Source organism: Nyctereutes procyonoides, unplaced genomic scaffold, assembly GCF_905146905.1.
Source record: "Nyctereutes procyonoides isolate TBG_1078 unplaced genomic scaffold, NYPRO_anot_genome, whole genome shotgun sequence".
NCBI classification, from domain to species: Eukaryota; Metazoa; Chordata; class Mammalia; order Carnivora; family Canidae; genus Nyctereutes; species Nyctereutes procyonoides.
The window spans coordinates 58,406,494-58,426,182 of NW_026575126.1; the positions used below are offsets into that span (position 1 = coordinate 58,406,494).

Genomic DNA, 19,689 nt, shown 5'->3' on the forward strand with positions numbered 1-19,689 from the left:
CAGCTGGAGGGCTCCTGCTAACCCCACCCTGACTCCTACCCCAGAGCTCAGCCTGACACCCACCTTAGAGGGAAGCCCCCATCCTTCATGACTTGGCATAGCGTTAGGCACATAATCAGTGCTTCGCACGGCTATCTGGATGTTCCCCTGGGCAGCCAGACCCCAAAGAAGGGGATCTCCCCTTGGCCCAGACTGCATCTGATGTACCTGAACATATCTGCAGGCTCACAACTTGCCTTGGGTGGCTGGGAGGGCAGACAGCTCTCCAGATGGAGTATAAATTGACCTGGGCGGGTGAACCCCATTCCCATTTACTCCATTCGCTCTTTCTTTCATTAAATATTCACTGCGAATATACTCTGCGGGCACCCGAAATCCTACATAAAGCAGGCAGTCCCTGACGTCGGAGAGATTCCTGTGGAATCAACCCTGGGCATAGAAAGGGAAGCAGACGACAGAAAGGATTGCCCATCACGCTGTGATCAATCAACGCTCGGTATCCTCCTGGTTGAATGCCGTGAACTGCGTACTCCAGGACAAAGGGCATCTGTCCAGATCCGTCTAGAATGTATCACCATTCTCGCCAGCAGAGAGCAGGTGCTTGCGGGAGCTCAGTGCCGATGGGGCGAAGGAATGGCCGGATGAATGAATGTCCTAGAGGTTTATACCACGTGCTGTGGGAACGTAGAGGGTAGAGGCCTGCTCCTTGGAAAAGGGAGTGTGAAACAGTGGGTTTAACCTTATGGATGGTGCGCCGGCGTGTATGGGGACTGGGGAGGCTGGAACTGAGCAGAGGGAGCTGCCCAGAAAACACAGAGAGATGTGGCAAAGACTGAAGTGTCTGCAAAGCTACAAGAGTTTCGGGGCGGCTGCAGAAAGCGCTCCAGTCTCGCACAAACGCACTTCACTCTGAATTTTGAGCTCGGCGCCGGGTCTGAAATAGGACCCAGGGCAGCTGTGGCTCCTGCAAGGGAAGAGGGAGGGGCTGCCTCTGCTGCCCTCCTGTGTCCTCCCCTCTGTCCAGCCGGGGCTCCCAGACCTGCAGATGTGACCTTGAGCACCTGCCTCCCATGGGATGGAGACTGTCAGTGCCATGTGCTAAAATCCACAGCAGCCTCCAAGGCCCCGGCAGGTGACGCGCCCTTTCCTGGGTCTGACAGATCCCTGGGCTGCTCATCGACCAGTGTGCCTACCCCACGCACTGTGATTAGCTGGGGTGCCGTGACAGCCAGCTGACATTAATTATCTGTGAGTTACAGGCATCTGAGAGCACAAACAGAGGGCTGTCAGCGGAGCAAAGCAGTGTCATCATTGCTCCCGCGCTCGGCAGCCAGGACCAGGAGCAGGGACGTGGCTATGCAAGTTCAAGGAGGGGTGGGCAAGGCCAGCAGCCCTTCCCAGCAGGCGCTGGGGTTGTGCACAAACAACCTTTGGATTATTCCATCAGAAGGTCAGACTCACGGGGGTGAGCAGTGCATCACCCATCGCCCTGCCCCGACACCCAGTCACATCCATCACCACGTCCTGACAGTTCTGTCTCCGAGCAGTCCTCACATCTGGTTCTCTGCCTTCCCCTGCTGCCAGCCTGCTGTCGGCGCCGCGTTTGCTCCTCTTTCATCCTCCGCTCTAACCCAGGTCCTCCTGGCACACAGCAGCCGGAGTCAGCCTTTCAGCATCTACGTCTAACCCTGTTGCCCCTCTGTGCAGAGTCCATACTCCTGCAAACCCAGCTTGTGGCCCAGTTGGACCCTCCCGCTACTCCAATGTCCCTCCTACCCCCATCATGTGCACCGTCAGTGGCTTTCCCCACCAGCCCTCCTTGGCCTCTTGCCACATGGCCTTTCCACATGCTGTTCCCTCTGACTGGAATGCTCTCCCTCCATCCCCCACTTCCTTAAACCTCACATCATGCATCCCTTTCACCACAAAGCTCCCTTTGAGTCCCAAACCAAGGCAGATTCCTGGTGTCGCAAGGAGGCTGCACAATGTAGAGGCCAAAGCCACGGAAGCTGGCGTCAAGCAGCCTGGGTTCAAATCCCAGTCCATCCTCTTGCTGGGCAAGAGGCCTTAACCTCTCTGAGACTCAGTTTCTCCCTCTATAAACAAAGTTGACAATAATGCCAATCCCACAGGGTTGTTTTATGGACTAAAGGAGTTAACAGAGGTAAATGGCCTCTGGAGCAGAGCCCAGCACATGAGCTCTATGCCAGCATTAGCTGGTGCTCTTCATACATTCCCTGATTCTCTGTAGCTACATCCTCAATAGTGGGATAATTTGATTAATTCTGTCTTCTTCAGTGCACTCTAGGCCAGGGTTTCTTGCCTTCCACACTATTGGCATTTGGAGATGGATATGTCTTTGTCATAGGGCCCTCTGTGCATTGTAGGATGTTCAGCAGTGTCCCTGGGCTCTGATCACTAGATGCCAGTAGCATCCTCCTTATGGTGACAACCAAAAATGTCTCCAGACTTTGCCCAGTTCCCTGGGGGCAAGATCATCCTGCGGGAGGCCACTGCTCTTGTCTCTACGAGAGCAGTGGGCACAGGGGATCCCAGTGCTATTGCTTCCTGGCACCCAGCACAGGGCCTGGCCTGAGACAGGTGCTCATTCATATTAAATGGATCAGTGAATGAGTGAGTGGATGAATGAAGGCATAGCAAGAGACATCGGTATTATAAAGATATGAAGTCTGAAGATCTGGGGTCGAGTGGCGCTTCCACTCATCCCAGAGGGCATCACCCAGGGCCAGTCGCTTCACTCCTGTCTTTCCATCTGTGAAATGAGGGTGGTGACATTGGTCATGAACACTCTCCCATCATGGGGATTTTATGAGGCTCATACAAGCAAATGGATGATAAAGTACTTTATAAACTGTGGGGTGCCATACAGATGAGCAGGTTTGTGGGCGGCCCCTTGGAAACCAATAGACATCTCTCCTATCACCACACTGTGCTGGCCCTGTCTGACATCATCTGGGCTCTGATGAGCATGGATGTATAATATATGTGGTACATAAGGAAGAGAATATATCCCTTCATCTCCCTTTTAATATTGCCATAAATATGTCTTATGGGGGAGATCATTGAGATACAGAGCGTGTAATGGTGCTGATGGAGCCCAACCAATAGGATCTCACACCTGCCACGTGGGCAGTTTCCCCGTCATTGGTTCATAATGGATGGTGTCTTGGGTAGATTATGGCACCAAGTATATTTCGAAGGATAACAAGCCCAGAGCACTTAATTACATTGTGTTTCCAATTAAGGACAGGCACGGTGTGGTAGTGGGAGAGCTCTGCTTGAGTTTTGCGAATCCTGGCTGTGATGCTCCGCGGCTGTGTGAGGTTGAGCACATCACCTGTCATCTCTTGGGCCCCTTTAACTTATCTATTAAATGGGAGCAAGGAGGTGTCATAGCATAATAAGATATTTGAAAAGGACATCTATTTTGAGGAGGAGAGCGACTAGATGGGAGAGTAGGATGACTCTGCTCTCAGTGAATTCCAAGTACCTGTCAAATGAGCTAATAGCATCTATTTGCATGAAATGACCCCTCCTAGGGGCCTGGAAACTCAATGACTTGCCTTCTAAAATAAACCCTGGCTCCTTAGGGTAGTGTGGCACAGTTGTTAGGACTTGGTGCCCTACCGATGAACTAGGAATTTGGCTCAAGCACCTTGCCCTCCCCTCTCCAAAATGTGCACTGGAGATGCTAAGCAAGTCTGTCTCCAGCAGTTGTTGTAATGGTCAAAAAGAAGAACTGAGACAATGGATAACAATTTCTTAACTCAATGCCTGGTACATGGAAGGTTCTCAGTCAGTGAAAGGAGCACCGTGTTTCAAGTCCCTTCCATCCTGGGACAGAACTTGCCTTTCCTGTCCTGCTGGAAGATCCTCAGCCTTATCCCAAGCAGACAGACATGCAAATTAAATGTGGGGGCCCTCTTAAGGGTTTAAGCTCCCCAAGATTTGACCTGTTTGTGTCCAGGAGTATCTCCATGATTCAACTCCAGCCCTGGTTGCTGCTTAGAGTGAAGCTAAAACACTACATGGAGACCCTAGGGGCCAGCACTGACCCCTTGGCTCCCAGGACTGGAGTCATCTCACTGAAAACCAGATTTTCCAAGACTCCTGTACCCCAGAGCCCCCGCTCCCTGGGTCTGCCTCTTTCCACCTGGAGAAGTTGCTGCTCAGCTGGAAGAATTTGTAAAACAGCATTCGAGCTCTGAAACACTATGACCTCTGTCTTTGTTCAGTTCCTACCGCAATATCGCACCTTCGTGGGATCAAATCTGATTAGGAATAGTGAAGAAATGCTCAAAGGAAGACATCCCCGAGGTGCTGAGACCCTGAGATAGCGGACTCCAGGCAGCCTTCTAGTATGCAAACTACCTGCTGGAGGCAGGGACTCCTAGGGAGACTCCTGATGTTTCTGTGCCAGGACCGAAATTCAGTATAGACTACTGAGTAGGAGCCTGCTTCCTGCAGTCAGACCTGGATTCAAACAGTGACTTTGCCTATTATTAATTGTGCAATAATTATCTCTGTCTTGTTTGCCCTTACATCCCCTGTCCCGTGTGGGCACTCAGTTCCCACAGCAGAGGAGGATAGTAATGGGCACCTCCCCACCAGGATGCTCTAAAGACCAGATTCGATGACACGGATAAATACGTTAGATGCATACCTAGCCCAAGGCTGGTGCAAAAACCTGGTAACAATAATTATTTTATACAACGAGGCATCCCTGTATTTCAGATTCTAGTGCACCAGAATCAACAGGGGAGCTCGTTAAAAAATGGAGTGTTGGTAATGTTCCCACCACAAAAAAGAAATGGCAATTGTGTGATGGGATGGAGGTGTTAGCTAAGCGATGGCGACAATCATTTTGCAATATATAGATGTTATCAAACCAACACACGCACGTCTTAACCTACACAGTGTTATACGTCAATTATATCTCCATAAGGATGGCAGGGAGATAGCTGGGGGGAAGAAGATGGGTATGAGTCTAAAAAGGTAACCCCAAGAATCCTTTGGTATGGGCACCTGGGTGGCTCAGTGGTTGAGCATCTGCCTTTGATTCAGGTCATGATCCCAGAGTCCTGGGATCGAGTCCTGCATCAGGATCCCCTCAGGGAGCCTGCTTCTCCCTCTGCCTGTGTCTCTGCCTCTCTCTATGTGTCTCTCATGAATAAATAAATAAATAAAATCTTTAAAGAAAGAAAAAAATGAAGAATCCTTTGGCATAGGAACTGTTCAGTGTCTTGGCTTGGGCAATAGATACACAAACCTACACATGTAATAAAATTGGACAGAACCACATGCATACAACCGCTCCACACAAATGAGTACACAACTGGGGAAATCTGAGTGAGATCAGTGAGTTGTACCAATGTCAATCTTCTCGCTCTGATTTTATTCCAGTTTGCCAAATGTTACCTTTGGGGAACACAGGGAAAAGCTTATGAAGGATTTCTCTGTATTATTTCTTACAATTGGATGTGGATTTAGAATTACTATTTGGAACCAGACACAGATTGCTGGACCCCACCCCCAGACTACCGGTCTCATGCAGTAGAAATTGCATTTCTTTTCTGAACGTGTTGCTTTCCCCCAGTTTTATTGAAATATATCTGACACAGAACATTATGTGAGTTCAAGATGCCTTGACATGGTGGTTCGAGGGACATTTATATTGTGACATGATAACCACAGTGAGATTAGTTTACCTTATCTATTACCTCATCTAGTTATTTTGTGTGTGTGGTGAGAATATTTAAGATCTACCCTCTCAGTAATTTTCTAGACTACAGGATTACTAACTGGAGTCACCATGCTGTACTTTAGATGCCAGAACTTATTCATAACTGTAAGTATGTACCCTTTGACCACCACTGCCCATTCCCCCCACCCCCAGCGCTGTCAACCACCAATCTACCCTCTGTTTCTAGGAGTCCAGCTTGTTTAGATTCCATGTATGAGTGAGATTGTACAGTATTTGTCTTTCTCTGTCTGACTTACTTCATTTAGCATGATATCCTCAAGGTCAGACCATGTTGTCACAAGTGGCAGCCGTTGCTTCTTTTTTATGGCTAAAGAATATTCCACTGGGTAAATGTACGTCTTTTTTGTCCAGTCCCCCATGGAACTTGCATTTCTAATGCATTCTCGGGTGATGCTGATGACACTGCTGGTGAGAGGACCAGACTAACCTGCTTTTATCAGAAAGGTACCAAGGAAGGCAGAAAATTTTGCGTTCACACGATAATCCCAAGGTGAATAATCCAGGTTGGTAGGAAAATTAACTCCATAAATTCCCGAAAGGCTCTGGCTTCTTTCCATCTGTGGTCCCAGCATCCCTTCCCCTATGTGGTGAGACCTGGTCACCCATCTCCATCTTCCAAACCCAGGGAAAGAGGGAAGAGGAGAACCTCTAGACAAGCAATTTCAGGAAGCAGATGAAGAGAAAGCTGTTCCTGTGGCCCCATTCATATTCTACTGGGACAGCCACATCACAGGACCATACCTCACTGCAAGGGAGGCTGGGAAATGTAGTCAGTAGGCAGGTGGTCTTGTTCCCAGGAAGAAGGGGAGAAAAATCAGGGGTGGAGAGTTGACCTGGGGAAAGTGCCAGAACAGGGAGGGTGCATCAGAGATATGCCTCCATCCTGGAGCATCCCAGGGAAGTGAGACAATGCAGGACAGAGATGAGGGCTGAGCTCAAGAGTCCTCCAAACTGTCGGTTCATCCTCGCTTCCATTACTTTGTTAGTCTCATTCGTTTCCCTTTGCATTATTTCCTGTGGAAATAATGACCTAAAAAGCAAATAGCTTGGGAGGTAGTTGGGGAGAGGCAAAAATTTTGCAGCTCCACTCTTCCTGGGTTCCAGGCAGGCCCCAGCCCTGCCAGTGCCTGGTCTCTGTGCCTTCCCGATCCAGGGTCTTGGGAGAGCAGGGTCCCTCAACAGCTTCAGTAAAGACTCCTGGCCTCTAGACTTGGAGCAAAACCACTAGAGATGCCCCTCCCTGGCTCTCTTCAGCCCAGTAGTTTGAAGGACAGTCAAACCTCTGCCCAGCATCCATTGGCTCCACCATCTTCCACCCAGTGGCCTCCATTGTGCCATCTATATGTCAAATGGTGCCAAAGTGTCTCACACACCCGTGAGTCAGCATCATTGAACTCTTAGTCAAGATGATGTCAGGTGTTCTCTGAGAATCCACCACCAACTGAGCCACCCAGGCTATGCACAATTACAGAGCGTCCAGAGAAGCTCAAGGGCAGCAGGCCTGATGTATTTTCCCCTTGGGGATTTTTGTCTCAGGTTACCATATTCTCTTACAAAGGATCTGATGACTGATTCATTGATTAAAGTAAGGGTGGTGAAGGTGGTAGCTTCATCTCCCCCTGAAATAAAGGATACAAGAAGATATACCACAGGACCCGCTGAACCTGTTGGAAATCATGGAAAAGCTATGTTTTAATGATGATTAATGTTCTGTACCCAATTCCAGTGTGTGTGTGTGTGGGGGGAGTTCTCCACACCAAGCAATACTCTAGCACCAGCTAAGTGTCCTGTGATTCAGCTCAATTCTGACACCACCTGACTCGGCAGAGAGCATCAGTCTCCACAGGTGAAGGGCTCCATCTCACGAGACTGCACCCCCTTTGGATGCCAATGGCAAGTTCCAGTTGTCATCTGTGCTTCTGACTGACCAGCCATAGATCAGAGGTTCCAACCACCTTTTCCTTGGGTTCAGTTTATTTGCTGAAGTATTCACAAAACTCAGAGAAATATTCTAATTTATTACCAATTTATTATAAAAGCATATAACTCAGTAACACCCAGATGGTAGCTATGCATAGGGCAAGGTATGTAGGAAGGGACCCATGGCCTCCCAAGCCATCACCACATGAGCTAGTCCCCTAGAACCTCCACGTTTTGCCAACCTAGAAGCTCTCTGATACCTGTCTTTGTGGTTTTCATGGAGGCTTTATGACATATGGCATGCTTCATTAGCTCATTGGCCATTGGCTATTGATTCCTCTCTAGCTACTCTAACCCCCTCCTCAAAAATCAGGGAGTAGAACTAAAAGCTCCAACCCTCTAGTCACAGGGTTGGCTCCAACCCGCCCTCATCTTTCGATGCTTTCCAAAAGCCATTTCATTAACATAACAAGTCCTTTCTCTCTCTCATCAGAGGACATTCCAAGAGTTTTAAGAGCTCTGTGCCAGGCATGGAACCGACACCAAATACATATTTCTTATTATACAATCTAAATATCACGATGATGACACAGAAGATGATGGTCATGGTGAGGCCAAGATGTTGTGTACTATGCTCTTTACATTGTGTGAAACCCACAGTTTATATACTGTCTTTATAAATGGTAACTCAGGGGGACACTTGGGTGGCTCAGAGGTTGAGCGGCTGCCTTTGGCTCAGGGAGTAATCCCAGAGTCCTGGGATTGAGTCCTGCATTGGGCTCCCAACAGGGAGCCTGCCTCTCCCTCTGCCTTTCTCTGTGTGTGTCTCTCATGAATAAATAAATAAAATCTTTAAAAAAAAATGGTGACTCAGAAGTTCAAAATAAGCCAGGGTCACAAAGCTTGTAAGTGGTGGTGCCTGGACATTAATGTGGAGCGTTCCCTCTTCACCAACATGTCAAATGTCACCAACTGGTGTCCAATACTTAAATCCAACCTACCGATATTTTCTGTCTGACCTACAGAGTGCTTTAAGTTCTTTGAATTGGTAACCAACATTGAAGTATAGGATTTGGGATCGTTGTTGTTTTCATAAGACTAAAGGCATCCTAGTTTCTGGCTTCTGGAAGATTCAGAATGTCTGACATCACCAAGGCCATGATTCCCACGTGATAATGGGTATCCAAGACTGTCCACTTTTGACCCGGCCTGTGGCCACCATTTTGCCAAAGTCCACACCCAGATTATTTCTCTTGTTAGGTCATAGGCTGACCCCATTAGCATTTGTGTTTTCAACCTTCCTATTTCTACAAAGGGCAGCAGCAATGTGAGCTGGTGGTCGGCCACTGGGATACCACCCATTGACCTGCCTCTGGCCCTAGCATAGGAGACTAGCTCTGGGACCTCATTGACTTTCCAGATCCCTGAGGAGCCTGCTGAGGCTCCGGTGGAGGCTGGCTTGATAGGAGTGCAAGTAACTGGCCCAGACGCAGCCATGGTATTTCTCTTAAAAAAGCATGACATGAAGTTAGATCAAAGATGAAATTGGTTTGGGAGGGGCAGGTCTTGTGCTCTCCGCGCTGTGCTTGCTGGGAAGAAACAGTCCTCCTGGCGCTGACATGCTCCACACCAGCTCAGTGGATTCCCCCCAGAAACTGTGAAATTGCATAAAAAGATCTGATCAAAGCCCCCATTGGCCGCCAAGCTATAATGACTTCTGTGATTTTTCTTAACCGGATTTTAATTTTTATGTTTATTATTTGGGGACTGATGGAGCAGAGGAAATGGTTCAGCCTCTGGATTCCACTTTTGCTCTCTCCTGTGAAGTACTTTAAGGACTTGGGAAAACTCAATTGCAAAAGAAAGGCATTTGGCTCTCAGTGTTTCATGTTTTGTTCCTGCTCCCCGGGCTTGGAGACAGCTCAGGAACTTAATTAAAATCAATGGAGAAAAAGAATTGAATAAATCACAACATGAATATCTCTGAAAGTCTATATCACAGCACAGTGGCGTAGAGGTGGAGAAAGACATTCTGTTCTCTCTCTCCCTCTGGAAAGGGAGAAAATTAAAATTATCTCACAGTGCACTTTATGTCTTTTCTCTCTCTCTCTCTCTCCCCCCCCCCATTCTAAAAGCAGAAATCTGAGGGGTAGACCATCAAGAAATCAAGGGTGTGGATCTGCCTCTCATCCCCAAGAGTGGTAACTACCATGCAGAAAAGACCTCCATCCATTACTGAACATGAAGCATATGATATTTGGCTTCCTCAAGGAATCCTACAAAGTTATGGTGCTTAAGCCCCACTTTGCAAATGAGGTTAAGTAATTTCCCCCAGTCTAACTGGGCCACATGCACATCATTTACCTTGGACTTGATAAATCTACAAACTAGTGTTTGGGCATTGTAGACCAATTATTTCCAGGGAATCTGAAGCTTGCCCAGAAAGGGACAAGAGAGGTCTCCACAGGAACCCCCACCTGCCCCCTCCTTCTGGGCACAATTATACTTAACCACTCCATCCCTAAAAGAACTGAGTGAGTTCCTTAGGGTGCCAGAGGAAGAAATTCTCTTCCAGTCTTGAAAATGCAGTTAGACCTCTACCATCCCTCATTCTCCATGAGTAGTTCTTGCCCAGATCTAATCCGGATGTTTTGGGCTGCAGGCTGGATCCCATCCTTGGGTACACAGGGAAGTAAGGGATGGACCCTCTTCTGCCCTCATCCGCCTACTACCCTCCAACCTCTCCAAAGTTCTGCCCTCTTGCCAGATGCAACACCCAACCCAGTGCCTGGTGCAAAGCTTGTGTTTATTGAATGTTAATTCCTTGTTTCGATTTCTTCTTTCCACTATGCCTGAGCCCTGGGGCTGCAGAGGTCACTAGCTACCCTCATTCATCTCTTGGAGTTGCTTACAGTCTAGAAAGAAGGACCACCCTTCAAGACATAGCTATGAAGCAGAAAGGTAAGTGCGATCATATACTACTGAGGATCCCCAGGGAAGGATCTGCTCTGTCTTTAATGACCCCCGTCCCCCTCATGTCACTGTGCCTAGAACAAGTTGCCCTTCGGGAGAAAGCCAGATGCCATAAGTATTCTCATCTCTCATGCCATCCTCACTCCCTGCACTGAGGATCCTCAGTAAACTCTTCCTTATTCCGGAATATTCCTGCCTCCACGATTCATCTGGCCAACCCTATTTATCTTCTATACCTCTGCTTAAATGCCACTCTCCCAGAAAAGCACTCAGTAATTTGCACCTAAAAGCTAGTGCAGGTCCTTTGCTGGATGCCCAAGCTACATTGCACCCAAAGGATTCCTTCTCTAAACATGTACACATTGAATGAGTAGTCAGTCTTTGTCTCTCCTGATAGACAGTGAGCACCCCAGCAAGGTGAGGAAGATGGTATTTTGGTTAAATCTACATGGTTAGAGAGGACAGACTGGTAGGAGAGAGTAAGTAGACAAAGCATAAATATAAAAGATATTTTGAGGGCTAGATTACCATGTGTGAATTTGCGAACTATCACCCCAGCTATGTCATATAACAAATCACCTCAAACTCAATGGTTCATGGCAAAAAGCAGTCACTCTCATGCTCATGGGTCTCTAGGACCACTGTAGTTCAGCTGATTCAGGTGCTGCAGGTTATCTGCACTGATTCCAGCCTCTGGGTTGGCTCAGGTGGGCTCCATGTGTGTTTGTTCTAGACCTAGACTGAAGGGGTTTCAGTGCACACTTCTCATGGCAGATCTACAGAGCCCCTTACAACCTTGGCCCAGAACAGACACTCTGATGCTCCCATCCCCATCCAGGCTAAGCCCCAAACTAATGGGGTGGAGAAGGGTACTCTGCCTCAACTGGGAAGAACAGCAAAGCCACGTGGCAAAGAGCACAGATACTAGTTTAATACCGGAAGGGTGTGAACAATTGCAAAGATGATCCATCCCTCACCACAAGAGCAGGCTGAGGAAGCAGGACTCAGAGCTCGTACCCAGGTTCTTATTTGTTAAGTGGCTCAAATGTGAGTCACTCTCTGAGGTGGAGAGCACACTTGAGGGGGATGTTGAGCTCAGTTTTGAGCACACTGATGTGTATAGTGGCCAAGACACATCTGAATAGAAAATCTGGCTTCCACTGTCTCCATTGGTCTATGTCTCAAAGGGAAGGTCTGGGATGAGATCTAGGAGCAACCAAAGGTTTGGGGGATGGAGAGGGTTGTGTAGGGTGACTATGGGAGGGTGGCAGATATCACCGACTGGGTGGCCTGTCCCCACCTCCTTGGCAGCTAGGGGTGGTCACATGACCCAGTTCCAGCTCATTAGATGAAAGGAAGGGTTCCCTGGAGGGCTTTCGAGAGATTTTTGCTCCACTGGTAAAATAGCAGATACATGGAGAGAGATGTTGGTGTTACTTCTTATCACTGTCCCTGCCTTAAACGCACATGGATGCCCATTGCTACAGCAACCTGTGAGATTGACAGGCATGGGAAAGAAAAGTTAACAAACTAAAGATGTTGAAAGGAAAGTGTAGAAAAAGCCTAGGTCTAAAAAAAAAAAAAAAAAAAAAAAAGAGCCTAGGTTTTTAATGATATCACCAGGCAACTTCTCAGACCTCCAAAGATCATTTCAGGGAAACAATGAATATCCTTATGATTTGAGCCACTGTTACTCAAGTAATCTGCCATTCACAGATGAATGTCTTCCTGAATGATACGAGGGCTGTGACTTAAACCCCGGGGAAAAACAACAGATATTTAATGGGTGGGCAAAAGAGGGGGAGTCAGGAACATAAAATAAAAGGAAACAGATATCTAGGAATATGGAGAAAATATCAAAATATAATCAGGCCCTGTCCTGCAAGCAATTTCATTACAACAATGCATGACAATTAGTCACTGATTTTCACTGGCAGGAGACCACTGCTGTAGACGAAAAATGTGTGTTTCCCCAAATTTTAAATGCTGGAATCCAATGTGTTGGGGACTGGGAGATTGGGCCTTTGGGAGGTAATTAAGTCATCAGGATGGAGCCCCCATGAATGGGATTAGTGTTCATATGAAAGAGACTCCAGAGGGTTCCCTTGCCCCTTTCCACCACGTGAGGACACAGGAAGAGGACCGGGTACAGATCAGGAAGTAGGTCCTCACCAGACACCAAATCTGACGGCCCCTTGATCTTAGGCTTCCCAGCCTCTGGAGGTATGAGAAGTAAATTTCTGTTGTTTATAGGCCACCCAGTATGTAGTATTCTGCTATGGCAGCCAAAGCAACTATGATAAATCATTGATGTACTTAATGAGGGGAATAGGGTATTTTGGGGACATGGGAGGCTGGAAGATGGAGTGGAAGATCACAAGCACTGAGGAGTATAGTAGATACTTGAGAGCAGCATGGAATATTCACCCCTCCTCCCTCTTGGGTGGGACATCATGCCTAACTCCTGGACTGAGACACAAGACCCAGAGATGATCAGCTGGCCCTACCAAATCCCCTCAACCACAGTATTAGTTCAGAGGTTGCCATGTACCCAAAGTTGGGCTAATCAAAGTGGTATCTGGGCCATGTGTTAGGTGACAGGAAGAGATTCTCTCTCTCTCTCCCTCTCTCTCTCTCTCTTTGTTACAGTATTGGGGAGGAAAGTAAGAAAATATATTGCTCTTCATAAAAATGCAATAAAAGATTGAGTACAAACAGCCCCTCTGTTATGTTGAAATACTGTCATTCTGTGATTAACACTCCATGTATCAACCTAGTATTGCAGATACTCTTTTTCACACTGGACTTGAACTTGGAAGGGTGTGAGGATTAAGCCAAGTTGTCATCATGCAGATAGAGAATCTGAAAATGGATCCACCCCAGAAACAGCAAGAAGGAGGAGTGATCTTGTGACCTTATGTGAGCACCTAAATCAAGCTATATCTGAAGCCAGGACATCCTAAATTCTAGTAACATTCTCAGTTTGCACAAGAGTTGTGTAGGGTTACTACTTGCGTATCAGTTTCTTGATAAAAAGAGTGACATGGAGTGGAGGAAGTGGTGATGAGTGACTGTCCTTCTTATTCAAAAGCTGGTGCTAGCAGGCAATAATTAACCCTCTCCCCAGTCCTCTCTTAGGATTGTTCTGTTAGCCACCATTACTTGGCCAGTAGCTGTCATTTCTGCCTTTCATGATGGAAAAGGATGGGAGGGGCCGCCCAGCTCTTTTAGTCCCTTTCTGTCTGAGTGCACTGGAGCCTCACACCCCTTTCCTCCATCTGGAGAAAATGAGCCACTCACCTGATTTATCACTCCTTGTTTCCATTTGCTTCTGCTTTTATCAGCTTTCAGTATGATGCTCCAATGTTCCCAAAAAGTATATCTGAGGAAAGGCACTGACTTCAGAGTAACCAGCAGATTCTGTGCTATGATGCAGTCCTGTTGAGATTATCCATGTGGGGCCCAGAGCTTTTTGCCAAGAGCTCCTAATAATTCTCTGAGCATGGCTTGCTTCAAGCTCTGAATCACAGAGGGGCAGAGGCTGCTGCTGGGGGCTAAGTGATTGTAGCTGTGCAGGTTAGAGGTTCACAGGGGTAGGGAGCCAGCAGATCACTGTAGTCACAGGGATGCTCCGTGTGTCATTGGTACCCTCCACCCTTCACCCCAGGACCTTGCTCAGGAGAGAGACAGGAAGAAGTAAAGGGGCCAGAAGCATAGAGATGTCCTGATGTGAGAACCTTCTGATATGCCCAGTCACCCGGTTGAGATGAACTGGAGAAGCACAGTCTGATGTTTTTAGCTTAGCAAGTGAGATCAAAGAGACCAGATATGGACGAGAGAGATTGTGCGCTACATCTATCAGGATGTGGTTAGGAACTAGGAGTCCATCTGACACCAAATACAAAACAATATACCCAGGCAGGGTCAGGGAGGGGAGATCTGGGATAATGTTAAAATATAAAGTCAGGATCACAAACTCAAATGACTCTAGGGCTATAGTGAGAAAAATTAACTGGATGAACTGTGCTGGGAATAGATCACGGAGAACCAGAGAACTAAACCAAGATAAGCACCTCCTATTCAACTCAAACTAAGTAGGAATGGAGGTCAGTGTTGTCCATTTATGCTGGAAAAGTCATAAATGAATAGAATTTTTTATTTAAAGTGGAATCATTTAATTTTTAAATATTGGCAACCAATTTTATTTTTTTTTCTTTTCAAAAAACAATATGAACTTTTGATTTCTGGCTGGGCATGTAAGGAACTTAGAGACTATCACTCAGTCCCAACAACAAGTAAGAGGCTGAGCATACTGAAAAACCCACAATTCTTCTTAGATACTTCAAAGAAGTGAAGTCACAAGGTAAGTAGTTGCCTTTAAAATCAGAGAGACAGACAGGCATATACAGGGAATCCCAACTCACCAGCAGAAACCCATGGGCAGCAACCTCCATGAATCTGCACAGGAACCAGTGCTGGGGTAGGGAAATCTGAACTGCAGCTAACAAGTTGCTGGAAGCTCGGTGTGGACAATCAGAGAGAAGAAAACTGCAGTGAGGCCCCATCATTAGGCTGGGAGGAAGGACACACCTCTGTGAGTTTTACCTACAGGAGCCCAATCTAGTTCTTGCAGAATATGGAGTAGGGGAAATCCCTTTATACTTCTGGTAGGGTGAGGGAAAAGAAACCATTCTGACATCACCATATTCTGTTGTTGTTGTTGTTCTTCTTCTTCTTCTTTTTTAAAGTTTAATTTATTTATTCATGAGAGACACTGAGAGAGAGGCAGAGACACAGGCAGAGGGAGAAGTAGACTCCCTGCAGTGAGCCTGATGTGGGACTTGATCCCAGGACCAGGGGAAAACAACCTGAGCCAAAGGCAGACACTCAATCACTAAGCCACCCAGGTTCCCCAACGTTCTGTTCTTCTTAACAGGGCCTGCCCTCAAGAGAAGCTATGTTGCTGGAGCCCAATCTGCTGTGGTTCCATCAGACCCAAACCCACCTAGAGAAGGGAAGTACCCAATTCCAGTCCCCTTTACCAGCTCTGTTCCACCCAAGGGAAAAAAACTATTGAGAAGCACTGATGAAGTTCACATTTCAGGGACACAGGCTCACCAGAAGACTGAGATCTAATCACAGCACCACAGAATGCTTCCCTTCCCTCCACGCCTTAGGACTACATTACTAAAGGCCTATTGATGACATTCCTTTTCCCTGGTGCATCATATCCGCCTTTAAACAAAAAATTACAAGGCATACTAAAAGGTAAAAAACAAAATTGAAGAGTACAGATAAAATCAGAGCTAGAATCTGATATGACAAGAATGTTGGAATGATCAGACCAGCGATTTTTTTAAAACTATGATGAATTTTTTAAAATTATGATGAATAAACTAAGGGCTTTAACAGACAAATATAATATCAGTGAGGGTGACAAACATGAGAGACACCTAACTCTAGGAAATGAACAAGGGGTAATGGAAGGGAAGGTAGGCGGGGGGTTGGGGTGATTGGATGATGAGCACTGAGGGGGGGCACTTGGTGGGATGAGCACTGGGTGTTATGCTATAAGTTGGCAAATTGAACTCCAATAAAAAAATTTTTTAAAAAAGAAGATAGAGATCATCTAAATAAACTTTTATCTTAAGTTTAAAGAAGTGGAATCAATAACGAACAATCTTCCAAAACAGAAAGCACCAGCCCCCAGGGGGTTCACTGTTGAGTCCTACCGAACATTTAAGTAAGATATGACACCAATTCTTTACAATCTCTTCCAGAAGATAGAGGCTAAGGGAATGTTTCCCAACTCATTGTATGAGGCTGGGATTACCCTAATACCCAAAGAAGACAGAGGCATTATAAGAAAAGAGAACTACAGACTGATATAACTGTCATGGACATAGAAGGAGACATGGACTTTAAGAAGACCTAAACTGAGAAAAAGCCATGAGGATGGCTATGGGAGCTGTGTTCTAAGCAGAAGAAACAAGGGCAAGATCCCCGAGGCTGGAACACATCCAAGTAAGAGCAAGAATAATGGAAGAAGAGAGCAGAGAAGCAACAGATGATGGACTTCCCCAGAGTGAGGATTCTGGATCTTACTAGGAGTGAGCTGAGAAGTCACTGGTTGTAAGTGGAGGAGTAACATGACACGGCTTGTCTTTTAATACAATAGGTATTAATCTCAGTCCATAAACTCAGAAAAGAAAGGAATATCACCTCATTTTGCTCAAGGCAACCTGACTGTGACTCTTCTCTCCCTGGAAAGAAGGCCCATCTCAATAATTACAGCATGTCTTCCTTGGTCTAAAGTCATTCTTGGGGATGCCTGGGTGGGTCAGTGGTTGGGCGTCTGTGTTTAGCTCAGGGCGCGATCCCGGAATTCGGGATCGAGTCCCACATTGGGCTCCCTGTGGGGAACCTGCTTCTCCTTCTACCTATGTCTCTGCCTCTCTCTGTGTGTCTCTCGTGAATAAATAAATAAAATCTATTTTAAAAAGTAATAAATAAATAAATAAATAAATAAATAAATAAATAAATAAAGTCATTCTTGGATAAAGTGATATGCATGAGGACAGGAATGGGAAGGTCTGCCTCTAACTGAATTTCACCGTGGTCCTTGTTGTCTGATCTGGGAGTGGTCCTGAGTCATGAACGAGGCATTGCCTGGGGCTCTGTGCCTAGAATCCTATCTTCTTATGCAGATTTCACAAACTATATTTGTCCAGGGAACTCCAGGTGCTATAACAAATAAATCCAAAATTTTAGAAGCTTCATGAAAGATAATTTGCTCACATGCTATTTCCACATAGGTTGTCCAGGATAGTGGGAAGTTCTCTTCCATGCAAACTTCTTGTACTTCTGCAACCCCCTAGACAATAAGAGTTCCTCTGTACATAGGGAGAAGGGGAAACAGAAAGAGGAAATCTGCATCCACTTCTCAGCCACCTTAGCCGAGACTCCACACACATTATTTCTACTTACCTTTTGCCAAGCAGAACTAATCCCACATAGAAGCAAGAGAGGCTAGAAGAGGCTGCTAATGGACATTGGAAGACAATGCAATAGGTAATGAGCTTGACCCAGGGCCAGCAGTGCCTTGATCAGGAACCACAGGTATAGACTGAGCATGCATGAGTTATATGAACGTCCACATGGCCAACAGAACACCAGGTTGATGAATAGCATAGCAGATGGGATTTCAGAAAGTCTGCCTGTTGGGGAGCCTAGATGAGTCAGTTGAGCATCTGACTCTTGATTTCAGCTCAGGTCATGATCTCAGGGTCATGGAATCGAGCCTCATACTGGGCTCTGCACTCTGCACAGAGTCTTCTTGAGATTCTCTCTCTCTCTCTCTCTCTCTCCCTCTCCCTCCCTTCCTCCTTCCCCCTGCTTGCTCTCTCTCTCTCTCTCTCAAATGAATTAAATAAATAAATAAAATCTTTTAAAAAGAAAGAAAGAAAGCCTGCCTGCGTTTGAATTCCTCCCCTATGTCACTTATTTGTTGAGTCCTCTAGGGCAAGACAGGCAACCTCTTTGAGCCTTTGTTTCTCCACTAGATCCAGTGACATATAAATCACATAGAAGACTTAGTGCAGTGCCTTGTACATAAAAAACTTGCAGGAAATGGTATCTAAGATTTTTGCCACAAACCGCAGGCCCCTGGAATCTGGAATTTCTATCCTACCCAGGCCCTGCATCCATGAGTCCTGAGCCCATTACAGGCTCTGTTCTATACCAGGAAAGCAGAGCAGACTGGTGTGATGTAAGCGATTGTTGGCAGGTGAAGGCAGAGAATGCAAATCAGTGTTTTAAATAAGATTTCAGGGATGAAAGATGAGGGAGGTAAAAAAGTATGGATGGAAGGGTAGAAAGGATGGCGAGAGGGAGCATGTTAGGTAGAGAGTTGGAAAGAGGGAAGAAATCAATTAGAGGGGAAGAGGAATGAAACGGAGAGGACAGAGGGAGGGAGGGAGAAGAGTATTGGAAGGCAAGACAGGTGCGCTCTGACACCTCTTTGAAAATCTAGAGATTTCTCTGGCCAGAACCAAGTGTCACTGTGCTCTGGGCCTGGTCCCAAATGCCCAGTGGTGAGTTATGGCTAACCAGCCCCAAGTACAGCGGCAAGCCCACTGTATCCACGGCTTAATAAAGGAGTCGTCAGTTTATTGTCAAGAGCATGTGCCAATCTCATCCAAATCAATTAATTTCTTAATCATGCTGTGAATGGAGCAGGATGTGAAGCGCCCATGTGGGAGCTATGAATATTAGCCGTATTTAACTGCCAAACGCTTCTGATACCATAAAGCATCCTTGAGGTTGCACAATAAAATCAAAGTTTAATTGGTGGGTAACAAGGCCCCAGGCAATTGTACCTTATTAATGCTGACAACAGGAATATGTATGCAAGGCCGCGACAGCCGGCTACTTAGAGCAATGCCAGCCACCGGCCCCAGGAACAGGAAGTGATTAGTGTGGCCCAATTGCAGAAAGATTTAGAATCTCTTTCACCAACAGATCTTTTTCAAACACGAAGATGTAAATACATCATCTCCCTCACCCAGCTAAACCCCAGGGGATGTTTTGAAGAAGGTAGAAAAGTTGAAGGTAGAGACATATGGGTGCTGACAGGCAAACATTGGAGAAAGATCAGACAGGCAGGTTGGGGCCACCCTCTAAGGTTACACAGGTTGTGTACTGCACAAGGCTCCTAATGGAAGGTAAGTGAGCAGGGACTGAAATTCTGGCCTGAGCTCTGCCCACCAAGCCATGTGCTGTCTCTGGCATGAGGCTATCTCTTCCCCTGAGAAGGGCAGGGTTTTCTCTAATCCAACCATCCAGAGGGTAAATTGCTTAAGCTCTTTGAAGTAATTTTTCCATTTGAAGAGATTAGACTAGATGAGAAGGTGTCTTCTGAATGTCGTATTACTTAATCACATTTGGTCCATTCAGGCATCCAACAAACATGTATCAATGTCTACTATCATCTATGCATTAGCCTAGAATCT

At 46.5% G+C, this 19,689-nt stretch overlaps 1 protein-coding gene across 1 annotated transcript in view; it reads left to right on the plus strand.

The window, feature by feature from the left end:
- The first annotated feature begins 2,458 nt into the window (after positions 1–2,458).
- CUNH16orf82 (chromosome unknown C16orf82 homolog) overlaps positions 2,459–19,689 on the plus strand; it is a 177,363-nt gene continuing 160,132 nt past the window's right edge. Inside the window, exon 1 of the mRNA XM_055340695.1 lies at positions 2,459–2,536. Within this exon, the coding sequence (XP_055196670.1) occupies positions 2,459–2,536 (78 nt within the window). The remainder of the gene's footprint in view (positions 2,537–19,689) is intronic.